The sequence below is a fragment of the Phasianus colchicus genome, chromosome 7 (genome assembly GCF_987193195.1).
Source record: "Phasianus colchicus chromosome 7, bPhaCol1.hap1.1, whole genome shotgun sequence".
NCBI lineage: Eukaryota > Metazoa > Chordata > Aves > Galliformes > Phasianidae > Phasianus > Phasianus colchicus.
The window spans coordinates 13,132,654-13,152,492 of record NC_143442.1 but is presented as its reverse complement, the minus strand read 5'-3'; the positions used below and the strand labels follow the sequence as shown (position 1 = coordinate 13,152,492).

At 37.3% G+C, this 19,839-nt stretch overlaps 1 protein-coding gene and 1 long non-coding RNA gene across 3 annotated transcripts in view; one reads left to right on the top strand and one right to left on the bottom strand.

Moving 5' to 3' along the window:
- LOC149917225 (uncharacterized) overlaps positions 1-19,839 on the top strand; it is a 52,955-nt gene that overhangs the window by 25,880 nt on the left and 7,236 nt on the right. The window contains exon 2 of one of the 2 annotated variants that reach the window (XR_016468185.1): positions 17,721-17,779. This is a non-coding gene — a long non-coding RNA (uncharacterized LOC149917225). Of the gene's footprint in view, positions 1-15,194; positions 17,780-19,839 lie in introns of those variants that run through there. The other variant, XR_016468186.1, reaches the window with a different exon arrangement.
- The window catches only part of GYPC (glycophorin C (Gerbich blood group)), a 30,999-nt gene continuing 13,979 nt past the window's right edge, over positions 2,820-19,839 (bottom strand). The window contains exons 2-3 of the mRNA XM_031590592.2: positions 10,463-10,513; positions 2,820-8,080 (exon numbers count right to left, since the gene is read on the bottom strand). Coding sequence (XP_031446452.1) covers positions 7,884-8,080; positions 10,463-10,513 — 248 coding nt within the window. The 3' untranslated portion in view covers positions 2,820-7,883. The remainder of the gene's footprint in view (positions 8,081-10,462; positions 10,514-19,839) is intronic.

Sequence of the window (19,839 nt, the reverse complement as noted above, 5' to 3'; positions counted from 1 at the left end):
GCCAAGAATTTGTTTATATAAAACTTATATAATGGTATTGTGCTAAAGATTTCTTCTATATCTGCACTGTCTCCCTACTTTGGGTAGGAAGGCAGGCTGACTTTCTTTGAGAATGTGACCTTCACTTCAGGACTGTGCCTTATCTTCCTTACTGAAACATCGCTGTTTTTTGGGCTTGGCAAAACTGTCTTTGGTATTGGATGCCAAAAATACAACAATCCCTGCACCCTAATCAAAAGCAGATCTCTGTAAAGGTCATCCAGGATGTAATAAGAATGTTCCCCATCTTAAAGGATGGGAGGACAAAAACAGGACTTGGGAGGCTGGGGCAAAATGAGAAATCTAGACAGGTTTTCAAAACTTGTGTACGGCTGGGTGGGACAGTGATTGTGCTGACTTGGTAGGTCAGATAAGGTTTAAAGTAATCTGAACCTGAACTATTTGCTCTGGTGGTTGGGCCTGTAATTCATTTTTCACTGCAGTCAGTGGAACGGCAGAGATGAGAGATCTGGTTAAACTTAAAAACAGCTGCCAGATGTTTTTCAGGGGAAAGGAGGGAGGTAAGATATTGAATGAGAAGACTAAGAAAAATAATTCTTTGGGGGCTGGGCAGGAGTCTCTATGACTGATTCTTGCGGCTTAACTTTTGGCATGTGTTCAGCACCTCACTGTTCAGGGGAATCATCTTGTTCCTGATTCTTTGCTATGCCTTTCATTTTTCATTCTGCTTTCTTACATCCCAGTGCCAGAAGCATCACTCATGTCATGCAAGAAGAAAGACTTAGAGAGTCCTGTGCTCCCTTCATGGAACAGTGGTCTTTATCCCCTTACCAGTAAACTGAGAGATGTAATAATCTCTCCACTTCTGTTCTGGCAGGTAAGCTGTGCTGCTGTTGAGCCGAAGGGAATGGAGATATTTCAGTGTTACAGAAGGATTTTTGAACACAAGGCTCTATTTATGCATAACATTACAGGAATATTGGAAAAGGCATAGGGCGTTCTCAGGGTCACACATGCTTTTGTGAAACAAAATTTTATGAATGAAAAGGAAAGCAGAATTTGACAGTAAGGAATGGAAGAAAGTGTAATTTAATCGAAATACAATACAAAATCTTATTTGAGTTAAATATGACTTATAGCAGGCTTTATTAAAATGCTATTGATCACTCCATTAGGTGTTAGAATGGATAAAAATGATTGTTCTCAGTCTCTGAGAATGTGGTGTTGAGTTGCATTTTATCAGCATATCCATATATCACAGTAAGAAGAGTTTTCAATTGAATCTGCTAGTTGATCTCCTGGGAGATTAGATGCTTACTTTCAAAGATGCTAGAAGCTGGGTGACCACTCAGCTCTTCCTGGTCACTAGCCAAACCTCAAAAATTAGAAAACCTCTCTGCATGCACTCCTAAAAAGACTGACTGTAGAAACTTTGGATTTTCATGTATATATATATATATATATATATATATATATATAAAATTTTATTTTATTTTATTTTAAAGCTGATATTGTTAATCAAAGTCCTTTCTGGAAAACAGGTTCATTGCTGCAGTGACTCTTTTTTTCCTCACTCTAATCAGAACATCCAGTACTAAGACTCTAGGTTCAGCACAGATGTTAAGCAAATCATGCATGTAAGATGCTGCTGTGTGGTGTCACACACTCTTGTTGTTTCCTTTTTTTAGTATTTTTTTTCCTCTACTTTGTACTTTGTTTCTTCTTTAAGCTTGTCAACTACTGATTAGCCTTAAAGGATGAATTTTGTCCCAACACACTTTCTTGGCAAACAGCCAATGGCCAATCTCCATGGAATTACTTACCATTCAGTGCCACTGTTAACATTACTAGTTCACAGATTTTGATTGCTGTAGCACTTCTAATGGCACCAAATCCCACAGTTAGATGTATTTTGAAGTCAAGGTCAAATTTCTATAATCTGCTGGCTAGTCATGGAATATACAGTGGTTGTTATTCAGTATCCCTCTACTTATTCCATCCCTCTACTTATCATCCCAGCAAGAACAATATTAATGAAGCATTTGGCTACTGCTGGCCCCCAAACAGCCCTGCACATTTAAGTCCTGAGGCATGTGAAAGGCTCAAAGATTTGTTCTTACCTCAGCTTCTCTGCTTATGGATATTAAAATTTACCCTGTCCTTTTGGTTCCCTTCACGATGTGACCATTTTCAGGCATCATTTTGACCAAATCACATATTGTACAAGAGTAAGTTTTCTTCCCCCCCCCCCCTTTTTTTTTTCTTTTTTCCCATTACCAATAATGGTCTTTGAAAAAAGCAGTGGCAGAAGAAAAATTACAATGTACTAGGCATCACATCTGATTGTTTTTTTCACTGGGGATGTACTAAGATAAAACTGAAACTGTATGGAAAGAATGAAGAAAAGCAGAAATGTTCACACATGGTAGCAGTTGGATGGAAGACAGGCCATCCTTCAGTAAATATCCATTAGGTGTTTATGAGCCTTCCTGGAGTTTTTACAAACGCTATCTTAGATAATAGACCAGTGTTCAGCTGCATGCTGACATCCATAGGGTAATGCTCTTTCAGAGAGAATTATTGTTTGATTTCATACTCCAAGTTTGACTCCTCATCTATCTACTAAAAGATTCTCCTGCTTTTTCACAAGCAAACTCTACTAGTATATCTTTCAGTGTTTGCATGCTCTATTGAGAACAATTCTAGCCTACTTATCCTTTTTGACTTACATCCCAAGAAAACAACATAATTGGTGATTCTGAAAGTTCAGGATATTTTCAAAGATAACAAAAATAGAAGAACAGTCTCTTAAATGCTGAAAATTACAACTTTAATTATGAAGTTATTTGTTCCTTTATATTTAAGTTTTTTTTTTTTTTTCCAATTCAAAGTAATTTACACCAGCACTGTATTAATGGCTTTGAAAAATACAATTATAGTCAGCTTTAACATACAATCAGCAGTAAGCTTTGAATGTTGTGTTCTCTCTTGTCATAGCAATGCTGCAATTCAGATACTTTAATACAACATACCAGACGCTTTCAACCATACGTACAGATCGAAACAACAGAAAAAGGCTGTGAAAAGAAATGAAATTATGCTGAAAGATTGACTCTCATGTGGATTTCTACCTTGCGTTAGAGTGTTACTTTCTTGACATGGGTATACAATTTTCTTGCAAGAAGAATAGATACAGTCAGTGAAATTCTTGTCCCACTGAATTTGGTAGGAGTCCCAATCACACAGGGAACTGTCACATAGAATAAGGATTCCTTATTTTCTGTCCCTGATAATTTCACTACCTTGAACTAGGCAAAGACCACTACTTCTATAAACATTTCATTTCTTTGTTATACAGTTGGATGTATGTTTTTCTTTGCTATCACTAGCTTCCTTTACAGCTGGCTGTGTTTCCAAACCTTGGATGTGTTTTCATTGCTTGTTCAGACGTTCTTTAGTGTTCTCTCCTTTATGAAGTGCTGCTGTGAAGCTTTTACGTTTTCCAAACACAAAAGCTTTCTTATGTGAATTACTGAGAGATTTTAGAAAAGGGAATAAGCAGCTCTTAATAGCCTTAGTAAGGGTGCTCTTTTGGTGTGTATTTACCAGCATTTTTTTTTACTGGACTAGCACATGCAAGGAATTCAAACACCTTGTATAATTCTAAGAAATTTATTGTCATCAGTTGCCTTCTGCAAATACACTTCGATTTCTCCAAATAGCACTATCTATTTTGTTTGATGAAAAAGTGCTGTCTATCTCTACTGTCATCTAATTACCTTTTCTCACTCTGTATCTTTTTTTACCAATTTACATCTTGTATCAGCTTTTTCTGTACTCTGTGTGAGACATCCTCACATGGTCTTGGCTAACAGTACTATCCTACCTGTTCTTCTACTGTAAGTGTTGCAGCACTTTGTGTTCCCCACTGAAGGGGAACAGTCTTTTTAATATTCCCCTTGTGAAACTCTCTCAGAGATCCCAAAATTTGATTTAAAAGAAAAATCCATGTTGAGAGTACTAAAGGGATCCTATGGTATTAAGAGTCTCCCAAAATGATTTGGTCCTTTTGTTCTAAAAAGAAAGAAATATATACAATTACTGTGACTAGTGTCTGTTTAAATCCCTTGCAGGATTGCGTTCATGTGCAATGGCACTTTGGCCCCCAGGAAGAAGGTAGTGGCCAGTACACAGTGGGATTCCCCAACCTTTCAAGAGGAATTAAGTAAGGCACTGGAACAAAACCAGGCTGCTTGAGGAATCTCCATCCAGATCCCTTGTTTAGTGAATTCCAGAAATTTATCAGCAATGCGTTTAACAAACTAGCAAGCAAATGTGATCACTTTGTAAATCACTCAGGACAAATTGGAAAGGTTTGATCAGGCTTGACATAGAGTGGGAAGTGTCAGACTTCTGTGAAAATTAGTTCTTAACTGGCAGAGAGGGACAGAGTATACTCACTGATAAAAATTAATAAATGAGTAAACAGTCTATCTTTTGCCATACAGATGCCATGGGGAAGGCAAGGGAGAGATCTACCTGGGAGCCCTAGGGACTGCAGATGGGAAAAGCAGGCATGGCTGGGGAGATGCGGTGCCCGAGAGTCACAGGACAGTTGGGCCTGCATGTAGCAGTAGAGAAGCATGGGATAAAAGCACATGAGGGGAAAATAAAGTATTTCCTTCTTTCTCCTGTTCAGGGTGCAAATTGTTAAAACTGATTGATCATTGCTGATGAAAAGCTATGGCTGCCAACCAAGACATTTCAGTGTTGTGCACAGTGTTTGCTTTAGCACAGCATGTTTCTTGCAGGAGGATTTTTTGCTAATTATTAGTCCTTAAAGCAGTAGGAAGTTTGTAATGCCGTCTTTTTACAACTAAATTGAATGACTCAAGACAGTAGAGTTACTGTTTGAGTGAAAAAAAAAAAAAAAAAGCAGGATGAGGCCATTAGACTTCTGCCAGTCATTCAGAAGTCATGGGTTTCTTTGTTACAGAGCAAAATTTGTCCTGAAAAAAGAAATAAGCAGAAAATTTCCAAAAAACATCTCTATGTTCAGCATGCTTGAGTCATTTCTAAATACACAAAGTCCTGGAGCCCAAAAGGACTCTGTTAAAAAATAAACTAACTGAAACTGAAGCTCTTGCCAAATTCACTGCTCTGCAAACATTCAGCGTGGCTCATTACTGCTAGGAAGCTGTTGCTGTACTGTTTGTTAGCCCAGATGAACAGAAAAAATGGGATAAAGAGATTTAATTAAGCTACTAAAAAAGGCATATAGTCAAAGACTAGTAGTTGTATTCAGTAGGGGAAGAAATGACAAAATGCCTGGTGTTGACTGAACTTGTAAGAATTGGCTTAAATCTTCTGAATTCACATCATATCACCAGAGAATCTGACCCGTGGTTCAAATGTGGACACTTAGTCTGACTTAATCCATTTCATAATTTATAAACTTAACTTCCCCCAAAAGGAGGCACTAATTTATGTTTCCCCGTCTTGTATCAGGTATGTCACCATTGTCTAATTAGAATCAGCAGGTTCAATTTGCAAAAGCAGAATTTCATGACTGGGGAAGGAAGGAGTTTATTCTCCATGATCTCTATACGTTGCTTTATAGTGAATTTTCTTCAACATCCAAACCTATATCAGGTGGTTCTTGGTAGCTGACAGGGGACAGAAAGTGATGAAAGGTTGGCAGTATTCTATAGGTCCTTCTAATGCTTGAGGAGAGGATTTTGGTGTTTCCATGCCTTATGTGATAAATGCAGCAGAGCTTGTCACCCTATTTAGCACCTCCTTCGAAGCAGTATTTACATTCTCATTGAACTAGAGGGTCTTCAGTTTTACAAACTGAGTTTTACAGCTAAGATTAGTTAATTTATACAATGCTTGTCCCAGAAAAAATAAAAACAGATTCCTTTTTCAAAAGCAGTAAAAAGATGAAAATAGTAAGGAATCTTTAGAAAAAAAAAAATAGGTGCATAATATCAAAATATTAGTTCTCTGCTATTCTGGATTACATGCATTTTATACTTTAGCCACAGAATACAACTTGGCTTTGCAACAGTATATTATGAAAAGAATACCTTATGCATTTAGTAAACGTGGCAGGTTTTTTATATTCTTTGGTTAAAATGCAAACATACAGGGACTTGAGATCTAAGGTATTAGGATTTGATGAGTAGTTCAAAGTCCATCTCCTTCAGCTTCTGAGAAAAGAATGAGATTGTGATTGAAAAGACAAAAATATCCCAGTTCTCCACTGGAGTCCCCACAGTCTTTTCTTGTCAGATCTGTTTGCACTTTTGTGGTCAACATTGGTAATGTATGCTGGAGTCCTGGAGAATTTCATGCTTTGGTGCCAAGAAGTGAGCACAAGTGATCAGTAACAGTGTCTTGAAAGCAGTTGTACGTGACTTTATGTATACATTGCTCTACATATGTGTATGTATATATATATATATATATATAAACATAAGAGATAAAAATATGGAGTTATCACATATTTATCCCTCTCTATTTTCAGTAGTTCAGGGCACCAGTGCAGCTGGGAATGGGCAGGTGCAGAGAACAATTACTCTATTTCTGGAGCAAATCTTGGGCTTTAATTAAGAAGCCAGCTTGCTGGGTTAAAGAAACTCCTCATCACTGATTCTTAGTTGAGGCATAAGGTCTTCTCATGTGATCCACCACGACCATTCTATTTATTTATTTATATTAAAGCATTGATAGTCAGTGTAATTCTCTTACTCAGGACAATGCAAAGGATGTACAGAGACCATGCAGAGGGAGACATCAGTACCAGCCAATGGCATGCAGCTGAACAAGCTTCTTTCTATTGGCAGTCTTGTGGTTTCATTTGTAAATGATTTATCGGTATATGCACCAGAACTGAATTCCTCTTCCTGCAAAAATGCAAAATCTTGCTGGCAAGTATTCAAGAGAATGTTCCAATGCAAAATAAATAAATAAATACCCAGGCAAAAATATCTTATTCAAAAAAAATCTGGCTGAGCTCAGTTGTTTTAAAAGGCCTGCTCAAGCCAAGATACTTTACCTTTTAATACCTATCTACTTATGCATGCATGCAGGGAACCTACCAACTAATTGAAATCATATTTGCAAGTTTACTGACTATTATATTCTACATAGTAAATTCCAACATTTTGCAGTTCTCAAGCTGCTATGCAGAGCAAGTTAGAAATAAATCCTTCATTCTTTCATTTTCCATGTTTCCCAACAGTTTTATTTCTTTGAATTGTCTTGGACTTTTATATTTATAAAATCCTAAAAATTAAAAAAAAAAAAAAGAAAATAAAAAAAAGAAGTCTCAGTCAAACTCCCCAAACAAACAAAGCAAACTCCCCTGTGGCAATAAAATTGCACATTTAAGGGGATGGGGGAGATATCTGGGCTACAAAGCTATTTTTGTTCTAGCTACTTCAGCTTTATCTAGTTTAATGTTTGTTCTGTGACCATTTGAAATTCAATTTCAGGTAGTTCTGTATAATATCAGCATAGAATGCATCATTAACTCTGAGAGGATGTTTTCCATTGGCATCTGCTATTTTCACCAAATGTCAAGACTTGACATTTGCTATCGTTATCTGGTTATGGTGTATCACTGATACTGAGATTTTGTTTCTTCTTATCTGATATTGATTTCAACTGTGACCAGCTGTGTTGCTTATAAAATCAACGGGCAAGTATCTGGCATTTAGCTCTTCATGGGTAGAGAAAAAGAAACAACTCAGCGACAAAATAGATACTTTTCAATCAGGATGCTTGCCTGCATCCTAATATTATCCATCTCTTGGCACTTTTGTTGTAGTATTTCTGATTGATTCCTGTGGGGAAGTCTCCGTGGAAATTCTTGCCTCTCAGATGAAATACTCCTTTTTACTCTCATCCACAGCTTCCTGGAGAGCAGGGTCATTTTTCAAAGCAGCATCAGCGCTTTCAGCAAACTCAGTTCCTTTGGCCTCATTGGTGTGGTAGGTGCCCTTATGCCTGTACATGTACCGGACCATCACAACCAGAAGGCAAATGAGGACAAATACCACCGCAGCTATCACACCTAGAGGAAAAGCAGAATATTACAGGCAGGCATCACAACTTGAGTTACTTGACCAGAAAAAAAATGTGCGTAACATAAGATATTCACAAATTGTAATGGCTGAGATTAGAAAAGTTTCTGAAAGGCATAAATTGAAGAACTCTGATGGGATATACATACTGCAGAAATGCAGGTCGAATTCTTGATAGCTTTCTTTCAAATCAATAGCTTGATTTTGTTGAATTCATTGAAACTACATTCAAAAATTAGCAATCCTGCCATCAGAGTGGTAATATTTATCCAGGGGAATATGTGGGCAGCCTGATCCTGCCCCACTGGGTGTACTCAATTACAGGAGGAGTAAAGGGCTCTGAACATTTCTTTGGAGATATTCAACAAGTAGCAGGAGCAATGTGCTTGCAGTACTGCTTTTTGTTTGGGAGTTGTCACATCATGTTGTGCTCTAATTAGGAAAATCTTATTGCAATAAACATAAAGTGACACCTAGGAGGGATTATGGGTAGAACTTCTACATCTTCTAGACTAGGACTAATTATTATCCCTGTGCAAAAATTTCCACAGGTAACCCAAACTCACATGGGACTGAACTGTGAATGAAAGCATTCCTAGGTAAGGAAAGTAATTCCAGGCTCCAGGAATGGCTGTGCAGTGAACACCCTATGTCCTGGCTTTGCTTTGTGTCCTTACTTTGCAGAGTCTTTTCCTTTTTTCCCTTTTCTACAGTGAAAGGTGGAAGTCCAGAACAAAAAAGGCACCACTGACAAGTTCATAGCTAAAAAATTACAAGTTGTATACCCTCCTCTCAGATCAAATCAGTCCTTTAGGAATCTTGAAGATAAATAAGATAGTATGAAGCTGATTTATTCAATTTTGATTTTTTCTTTCTTTCTTTCTTTTTCTTTTTGCACTTGTATATAACTTGGATGTTCTTCTAAGCTCTATAGCTGCTATTCTGTACAAGTGCATGATACTGAGCTGATTCTATATTCATATGACTCTAGGACCAAGGGGATTAAAGGAGTAAACCAAGCATTTAAAGAAAATGAAAAGCACCAGAATAGGGTATTCCTAGGAAAATCCCATATGTGGATTGTGAAGCTGCTGTGAGGATGCAGTGGGTAGGAACTCATCTGACTAATTGTAAGTATCTATGGTACAGAAGGCTCCATTTGAGTTAGTCCCATTCGGCTGCTTCTGCAGTCAGTGATATGGAGGGGATGATTCCTGTTCTTCTAGAAATAGAAGTCTGTGTTTGATCAAATGAATCATTCTGTGGAAATAAGAACAATTCCGCAGTGGCAATGACAGCTGTGTAGAGAGTATCTCTCTTTTGTTCCCTGTATTCAATATATGAGTCAAGAGATTGTCTCCAAAGCTCTACATTTAGGAGCATCCATAAACTAAGTTCAGATACTGTACTGAAATGAAGATGGGGGTCTGGACAGAACATTAGCAAGGTGAATAGAAATAATAACTCTATCCTAAAAAACATGTCTGCAACATTATCCCACAGGTTTTATGGTGCTTGATTCTGGAAAGCAAAGTTATTGCTGGCAGAAATTAAATTGCTCATACTGGGAACTTTAGGTTTACAGTGATATCTCAGTTGTGGTGGGGATTTCATCAGTTTTTCGGGCTGGTATCCCTTGACACAAGAGGTTTTAATAGGCTTTAGATATAGCACAATATTAATAAGCCTGAGGGACTAGGTACAAATCAATTTACCTGCTACTTGTTCATAGAAAGCTGAAATTAAAGGTACGTGAGATGGGACCTGAGGGAAATATAGCAGAGCCTCACCAATTTGCACTAATGATTGGTATACCCCCTTGCGAATAACTTAAATTAGCGCATTAGCATGAAATGAACAAACACAATAAAAGTAAAAAGACAGGGTTCGCTCTGTGAACATAGCTTTGCTCGTTTCTTCTGACAACTGTATTTAGTTTAAACGCATGAGGGTTTTTTAATGGAACACCAGGATGGGCTCTGTGGCATGTTCTGTAAGAATAAAAGGTCAGCTGGCATGAGTTAGCCTGCTCAAATCAAAGACAGCAATCCAGTTTTGTATGGCGTGAAAGTCTTGGACCATGGAATGATGAGAAATATCAGAGGTTGACTTTGCTACTGGGTGCTTGGATATTTTGTCCTAAAAGGAGGAATAGATGGAGGTGGTACAGCTCAATGGTTTGTGCTCATTATCTTATCTCATTATCTTTGCCAATAGCCCCTCTGGGAGTAGATTTCCCACTGGCCTAATTAACTCTAATTGTGCTGCTCCTGTTGTCTTGTCAGCAAAGTAGGAGTTTTGCAAAATGCAGGAAAGCAACCAACCTGCTGTTTTAATTCTAATGGTTCTGCTAAGTACAGCCTGCTTCCTACCTCCAATAACAGCCACATCTGCTCCAGCTGAGGAATTCTCAACGTCCCCATCTATAAATAGATGAGAAGATACGAAAGTTAATTAAAGAAAAAGGACTTGGATCACACGTAGCATCAGTGACTGTTCTAGCAGTGCTGTATTATTTTAACCTCTGAAGCTCAGAACTTAAATAAGATCCCTTGTTAGCAAAATACATTTATAAAACATCTCATTAGAATTGTCTGTTTTCTGTCACCATAACATTGGATAAGAAATAACTAGCACATTATGCAAACTATTGTGGTCCTCAGGGAAACACCTACTGTGTATTATGAGCACTTACCTGTAACATCCTCCAGTGAATGATTAAATTAAGGGCATTCAGGTACTGTGATTAGTCTCAGAAAGGCAGGTTTTTTGGGGAAGAAAAAATGTTAGCACCTATTTACTTTAGTCTTTATGGCTCTTCAGTCCGTGGTCTGGATCTTGTAAATCAAATTAGATCTCTTGATTTTAATTACTACTTATTTGCCTCCAATATTCTGCTTTTAATTTTAGCATTTACTTTTAATCTTATGTTATATGTATGGCTTTAAACACAGTCCTCATTTGGAGTAAGTCTGAGTTTGGTTCTGATAAATCAAATTACTTCCTTTACTGGATTATAAATTCTTAAAAAAAGAAAAACAAACAAATATATTTTTGCAAATTGAAACCTAGAGAGAAGTATTTGACCACATCGTTTTAAGGGGTAGGAGATTGAATGGAGAAGCTGTAAGGTGCTGAAAGATTCTAATCTGAACTATAACGCTTATTAGAAACAATCAAAACAGCTAATGAATAGGCAAAGTGTTTTAAAGGGTAGTGGAAAAGTAAATTCTAAAAAGCAGTGAGAATTTCTCTCTCTTTATCTGATACAAACCTTCAGTGAATGTAAATTCACATAGATAAGCATTTCCTAACCAGCATCTCTGTAGCTGATCAACATACAACCTTGTTTTCAGATCCTTATCTCCCATCACTGGTATCAGCCCATTTACTCCTGAATTATGTGTGTGTCTGGGAAGGTGATAAACTCTTGGTGTTTGTCTATGCTAGTTTTATGACAGGACACTCTTTGTGTATCATTGTATTGTTTTTGTGTTTCTAAGTGCCATTGGTTTCCTAACAAGGCAAGTATATTTAGGTCAGTTTTTTTTTTGTTTGTTTGTTTGTTTTTTTAAATTTTTCCTTATTAGTATATACAACAGATAGAAAAGTTCTCTTGAAAACAAAAATTCTAATACCAAATCCTCTCATAAATTCAATGGTGGCACTGTGGCTGACTCTGGCTCTTTTGCTAGATCTGTGACAGACTTGCAAGGAAAAATTTCTCAGGAGCTTTCTTCTTACTCATGCCCAGTTTCATGTCAAATTGATGAGATTCAATAAATCCATCACATCATGTGAAGTGCTTTTTCTGGAAAGGAGACGACCTTTTCTGTCCCACATAAGTTCTTCCCACATTTTCTTCTGGCTGTATGCTGATGGAAGGACTGGACATGCCTTGTGTAATTAAAAAACTCTATGTCCATTGAAAACCCACGTGCCTCAGAAGGGATTATTTACTTCAAGGTCAAACTGTGGAGTAGTTCTTAATACAATAAATATATACTGCATGCCAAAGAAGCAAGCTCCTCTACAACAATAAAATTCTTAAAGGTATGAATTCTGAAGTACTTTCCTAGCTACACGGCTTGCTGCCAAACATTAATTCTGGATCAAATCATTATCCCTTTAATTATAAAAAGCTAAGTGAGTAACTGTCAGCTCTTCTCTGTTGCTCACATGTGTCTCTCAGGCCCAGATAACAAGCAGATGTCTTATCTCTGGTACTTTGCACAGAAGTACTTTTTGATAATGGATTACAGTATCATCACTTTGCAGAAAAGTTTTCATTTCAATACTGTACTAAGTTTTCAGAAGAATGTTGATCCCATCTTGAACTATTGTGTAGTTAGCAGTTTATCAGACAATGTTCTGCCATTCAGCAAATCACTAGCAGTTTGATAAAGCTTCATTCAGCATAGCTCTCATTTTACTGCAAGTATGTGTGAGAGTCCTACTTTCCTTTGGTGCATTCACTTTTTACCACAGGATGGGTTTGCTGTCCTCTCAGCTGTCCTTGACTGGGTTTTGCTGCAACTTCTGGAGTGCCAGGATGCTGCAGCCATCAGTGATCAGAATTTTCCAAGGTCTGCTCCCTAAATCAGTTATGAAGCAAGGATGAGAAAGGGGAGACAGTTATCCTTAGTACCTGTTTCACAGCCCTTAAGATTTCGCTTTGTCGAAAAACAGGATCAGGCTGCCCAAGGAGGTGGTGGAGTCACCATCCCTGGAAGTGTTCAGGAAAAGAGTAGATGTTGCACTGGGTGACATGATATTATTGGTATTTCCAACCTTACTGATTCTATGAGAAATAGGAATGTGATACATAGCAAACGTGATTTAGCGGTGGGTTATTAGGGTAGTACGGTTAAGTTGAGGTTGGACTTGATGATCTTGAAGGTCTTAAGTGATTCTATGGCAATATAATATTTCCAGGTAGGGGGAAGATATCAGTGTCATTCAAGATTCTAACGGTATCACCTTTTACAAAAAATGACTAAAGAAAATAAGGTCATTTTCCCAGAGTAGAGGTGAAACCATCCAGATCACCTTATTCCTTCTTTATTCTGCTGTTAGCACACAGAGCACTCAAAAGTCTGTGTTTCAGTAAGTGCTTTTGCACCTGTTTTGGTTATTTTCCTTTGTTTCAAGGACATATTTTGTTATCTACTGCTAAACTGTCCTTGCAAAACTTCCTCTCACTGTTATACTGGCCCTTGTCCATAGCTACAATCTGGTCTCAAATGTGTTTAGACAGTGTTGTTATTTAGTGCCATTGGTTACCATGACACGCAAAAATCAAACGAGCAAGAGAAAACTTGTTTTTCATAAAAACCCTGGCCATCAGAATGGGTTGCCTAAATCAAGGAACATAGAAATCAAATTGCCTGTTGTTGGAAAAGCAAGTTTCTAAAAGCCAGAATGAAGGGGAAAAATGCTTTTGTGCCATGACCTGAAATTCATCAAATTCCAGTTCTGTCCCTAAGCTTACAGATAAGATTTTGCAGTAGAACAACAATTGCTACCTGCCTCATTCTCATCAATCAAATCATGCCGAGAAGGCAGCAGCCTCTGAAAGCCCCAGGAAATTTTCTGAGTCTAAAATACTGCAAGTAGATCTCTGGCTTAAGCCCTCAAAAGTGAAAACCCAATACAACTAGCTTTCATGTTAATGTAACCAGTGATGGTTTTTTCCAGTGAATTCCAGTAAATTTGGTAAACCTTCTACTCTAGGCATGATTTTGAAATAAAATTTGACTTTAATTTTGATTTTTCTTTTATTTCAAACTGCTCTCATTTGATTTTTGCTGAGGAGCACTTGTTTGAAGAAGGCAAGTCCAGCCGTGAAGAAGTTTGAAGTTCAGCACTCTTCTTATTTTGTTATATGCTGCTCCTGGCAGCTGTGACAGTTTCTTTACATCAGTTGGACTTGATGATCCTTGTGGGCCCCTTCCAACTCAGGATATTCTGTGATTCTGATTCTACTGTGTAATCCGAGGGACAACCTGATGGGGTAACATATACCTTAACTCAAACTTCTCAGTGTCTATTATTTCCTATGATAAAGCTTCAAAGTAGGATGAGTGTTTACTGCTCTGCAGTATCAAATATATAAAGAAAAGCCTGAGCTTACAGCCTTACAACTTACATGAATCCTTACAGCTGTGGTTCAGTTACACTGCTGTTTTGGAGTGGATGAGTCAAGCTGAATAAGTATACAGATATCTATGTGTGATAAGCTGCTTTTGCAATATAATTTACAAAGCCACTTGAAACTATTGAAGCAGCACTGCTGCTGCTCCTGCCTTTCAGGATTTTCCTGCCCATAAGCTTATGCTTCTGATTCATAGAAACCTAAGCCAACCCTTAACATGATGCTCTGTTGCTGCCTGCTTATGGTTACAATCTCAGAAGTCTTGGCTGCTAAGTCATGCTTAAGTTGGTCTCTAAGTGCTTCCTTGAGCAACCCACTTTCTCTCTTGATGTGCATGTTTGTTGCATTAGAAACACTTGAAAGTCATTTAATCCAGTGGAATGATGAGCTGAGCTTGTTAGTGCAGCCCTTCTCTTCTTAGGGCTTTATTAGGCATGCAAACTAGGAAACACACTCTTCCTCTTCAATAGGTTCACGTTACCTCTGCCCACACTGCTGCTCACCTTACAGGTGAGGAATAACCCTGCTTGAGTTTGGTGTCCATATTCTTTGCAAAGCCACCCCAGATACTGACTACAGAGCAAGCAATGAGTAAGCAGTCTGTAGGCTGAAATGTACCTTGGGAATTCAGCTACTTAATGTTTGATGGTTTTGTCTTAAATATTCATACAAGCTACCTGTGGACTTTCAATAAACAGGAGATATGTTCAAAGTGAATAAGATCCAGTTCATGATTCAGCCCACATATAAATGGAGTTGAGAGAAAGATTTTACTTCTTTATTGATTGATCTTTCACATGTTATAGATTTGATTTGAAAGAATTTTAACTGTAACTTGAGACTAATAAAACACACTTTACTCAGCGATAGCTACAAAGAGTCTACTATACTGTTGTGGGTTTTTTTTTGTTTGTGTCAATTGACATAATATATCATACAAATCTTGCGTTATTTAAAAAAGTCTTAATTTTAAAGGGCTTTTTTTAAAAACCGCATTTTTATCTAAGGAATTTGAGTGGGGATTCAAACCATTCATCACTGCTTCTGCTGAAGATGATAGTACACTGCTTGATTGGATTCAGTGACATATTTTAAGCTTCTGAATCTATAGACCACTAGGAAGCTAATGCAACTGTTCAATCCTTAATCATTTTTCCATTTTTTTTTCTCTTTTAATATTACATATGTTAAAAAATATTTTAACTTTTATTCCCTCGAGGACTCTTTTTGTTCTTTGTGTGCTCTTCTGCAGTGACCACTCCTTTTGACTATAAAGGCAGTTCTTAGTATGTCTATTGCCATTACTGATGCAAGATTTTACTTACCACACGTTTAGTACTGAAAATCTAATGAAGTCTTAATGTCTCCCCTTGTTTATGAAAGCGTTGTATGTCTGCCTTGCCCTTTGGCTTACATTTGTGCCATTTGTGCTTTGCCAACACATTGCATTCTTGAGAAAATCATTAATCTATTAACCTTAGCATATTGATTTAATTTACAAACTGTAGTTAGAACTAGTTCTCTATGGCTGCATGTGTAAAATGAGAACAAACTTCTGAAAACTTAATTGCTTAAGTTGCTCCCTAGCCTGTGTTACGATATCAGATGCATCACATTGAGTTTTTCATAGAGTAAAAAAAAAAAAAAGTAATTACCTATTTTAATATTTGCACTAAGTGTGTAGTGCCCAGCCAGGGCTGGCATCTCTTATCCCAAAGGGTCATCAGTCTGAACCCATCAATTTAACGCATTCTGCTGAAAAGGCCATCACCATCTCCCATTAGATAATGAAACACATCAAGGCTGTTCTTTCAGAATTAAGGAACAGATTCTCATCTGTCAATCTGGACAAGAGACAGAATAATTTGGCTGCCATTTATATTCTAAATTATTATAATGATAATAATGGTGAGATACAACAGCCGCATGATCTTTTGGGTAGTAAATGGCCTGTGTGCCACGTTTGAGTTAAATAATGCAGATAGAAATATCTACAATATAAAAATGCACTATGCCTAATCCCTTTGCTATCCTAGCTAACTAAGTACTTTGTCATTAATTCTGAGAAGGAAAAGTCCAGTCTTATTCAATTAAAATCAAGGCTTGTTCAAAAGTTTCCAAACTGTGTAATTCAGTGAGGAATAAAGGGCATTATTAAATTAGTTTAATTAGATTAGTATTGCCACATAATTTCAGCAGTTCACATTTGATTTTGGCAATGGCATCATCGACATAGTTTCTTCTTCTTTTGTTAAACTGAGTTTCACTTGGCATTTGGGGAAAATCAGAGATGGAGATTTTGTCAAAAAAGTATTGTTATGATCCTTATCCTTAATGATAAGAATGAGAAAGGTGAAAGTGGTCATAAAATATGGGAAATTATTTTATTTGCAAAAGGTAAGGATTTTCCTAACACTGAACAGATAGTCTACATTTTGAAATAAAAATTTTGGCTGAAAATTAAGAAATTTGCTTAACGGGCTGCATAGTCTAAACAAAGCACAGATTTTTTTAAACCAAGTCAAACATATCTGTTCATCTCCAGAAAGAGATGATAAAACTCCTTTAAGTTTGAGCCACATATATGTGTACATAAACATAGTTTTGCTTGCACTTATTAGAGACTGACATAGAAGTAATTTAGTTCCTTCACTTAAAGTGGCTGAATATCAGCTACGTATTCTAATGTCAATTAAACACAGTACATCCAGTATGAGCATTTAAATGGCTTTTTCCCCTGTAGAAGGGGCAGATTTTTCCTCCACAAGAAAGTTGGCTCACACTCGAAATGCTCATCTTGCTTGGGAAGATAAATTGATCTGCTATTGCTTCATTAAAGAAGGAGTGACAAATGGGGTAAAAATCAATCCAGAAGCTATGGTCCATGATCAGACAGTCTTCCAGTATGTGTCCTTCAATCTCCCCATTCCTCATTAGAACAGAGCATTTGTTTTTGAGGAAACTTTTGAAATAAACACTAAATAGCCAGAGAATTTGCCTAATAATTTATGACTGACTTTCCTTCAAAGTCAACAACTTCAAGCTCTAGTCATTTTTGCTGAATCAAAATGGAAACAGAACAGCCATTTGCTCATTCACTGAGATCAAAATAACGCACTGAATGGAAAGAAATCTCTAGGAATCGATTAACCATTGCAAATGATCACAGGTAATCAAAGTAGCTGAGGATGGATATATGAAAATCTGTCTGACAACCTGTAACAGATACTTTGCTTGTAACAGCTGAGAAACAGTCCATGAAAAGCACATTGCAGACCTAAACTTTGCATGTTAGAACGGTAAGCACAAAAATTTGAACCTTTCAGTGGAAAGTCAGAGGCTAAGAGGTCTTTTAGGAGAAGATGAATTTATAGTTTCTTCATTTGTGTAGATGGTTACATGATGTATTAAGAGAGTTCGACTGCTAAATTATGTGTAATTATTTACCAGGATGTTTTTTAATGTGTACCTAACAGGTCTACCAGCCTCTGTCTTGATTCTCAGGACATTTGATGGTGTCGGCAGAGAGTGTAAGGTAATTTCTGTATTTCTTCACATTGCTGAGCTTGATTTTATAACCTTAACAACTACTTAAGATTTAAATTACATCTGAAACACACACTTTTTCTGGGTGTGGTGTGATTGAAGACAAACATTAGCCAAAATTAGTCCCCTCAACTAAGACAAGCAGAACTGTTTTTAAAAATATTTCCTTCAAATACATTTGGCATCGTTTTGCCCTGCCTTTCTCTAGGGATATAGCTGTTCCTCCTTTGTGCTTGTATATCTGTCCTTACAACCTTTGGTAATCTTGGTTCCATTATTCAGCTTTAGAAGGAAGGGCGGGCAAAGACAAACACTTTACCTCAATTTCTGTGAAAACTGTAAGCTGGAGAGAAAAAGAAGATCAGGTTAGATCAGCAGTGAAAGGAAGACAGTGAGGACTCAGCAATTCTAAGCTCTGTTTAGCAGCAACTGGTTGAGCAGTCTCTGCATGCCTTCCAATGGTCATGCATGTAGGTAAACAGGAGCTGCAGCAATGTACTTTCCATTCCCAGTCTGAGATGCTGTGGAAGTGAGCCACTGTATGCAGTGGTGGGATCTGGGGACAGGGACATAAATCCAAAAGTAAGAGTGTTTCCCTGGTTCTGCTGCTAGCAGAAAGCTTGTTCTAAGAAACACAGACATGAAAGGAAAGAAATGTGGCCATTACTTTATTAAGGATGCTAAGTGTCTATTTCTAGTTTTGAGATGAAAAGGCTTGACCTTGTGCTTAAATTACAGGTCATACAACCTAGAAATCATCTGGAACCTGGTGAAAGCCTGCAGTTATGTACAAAGATATTATCCTGACAATTTGAAGAATCTAGAGCCTAGCTACCTTCCTTAGAAAAGTACAGTAATTTTTCCAACATGGGCAGGTTTCTTCCATTTTGTCTCATTCTCACCACCAATAGTTTGTTGTAAAGTGGTTCTACAGATGATAATTCTTGGAAACAAGAGCAGTCTGTACTGCATCCCCTTGCTTATTTGGTATGAATTGTATTCAGCTACATCCAATTCCTACACCAGTGCTAGCCTAAGGCACTGTTTACAAAGCACTGCAAGTAGAAATGTCAGGATGTTTAGCATATGCTCTTTAGGGACACAGATCTTTCATGGAACACTGATGAGGTTAGTATTATTAATGGAGATATCTGCAGTGGAAACAAGTTTTCAAATGCTTTAAATATTGAGCATATTAAACAAAGAAAATAAGACATATTGAAACACCTAAGAAACTTGCAAGGCAAATAATAGCTCACGGCAAAAACACTTCCATTTTCCAAGGATTCTGCAATGAATATGCAGATTTCTTTTGCATATCCGCTGCATTTAAAAAGAAAAGGCCTGTTTCATTATCTGAAAAGCATTTATATATATCAATCCAAGCTGTCTGAATTGAGTTGAGCAATTTTAGTAAAACATCTTTAGTATCTATCAGTCATTTGAGCAATTCTGGACAGATTGTGCAATAATTGTTGAAAAAAAAAAAAGATAGAAAAAATATTCTTGCTTGTCTATTGTTTTTGGACAGTTATCTAGCATTATTTGACAAACAGCATATTGAAGACTTTAACAGCTGAGCATAAAAAGCCTGAACTGGAGCCATATACAGAATATTTTTCATTGAAGAACTTACACTGTTGTGAGATTCATTAGAAATTCATTAATAATGTTCCTCTCTCTTAATGAACAGTGAACAGTCAGTAGCATGTAGGTGGAAAGATAATAACTGGCTTGGTGAGATGTTTGATCCCTGGAAGGGAGTCTATGTGATCTGTGCTGTCTTCACAGATGCTGCACAGAGGACATCCCTTCTTGCAGGAAAATCAATTCAGCTCTTGCAGAGGTGTGATAAACCCTGGGGGGAGGAATGGGAATTTCTCTTCCCATCAACTAGGAAGCTAACATAGAAGACTAGCTTAAATAAGAGGCCTAGGTTTCTGGAGTCTATAATTAGGGAAAATAAATCCCAGCTAATTACTTTTAGCATTGTTCAGCCATTCCTTTCCAAAACTTGCACCAACGGCTTAGCCTTTCTTAAAGGTAATC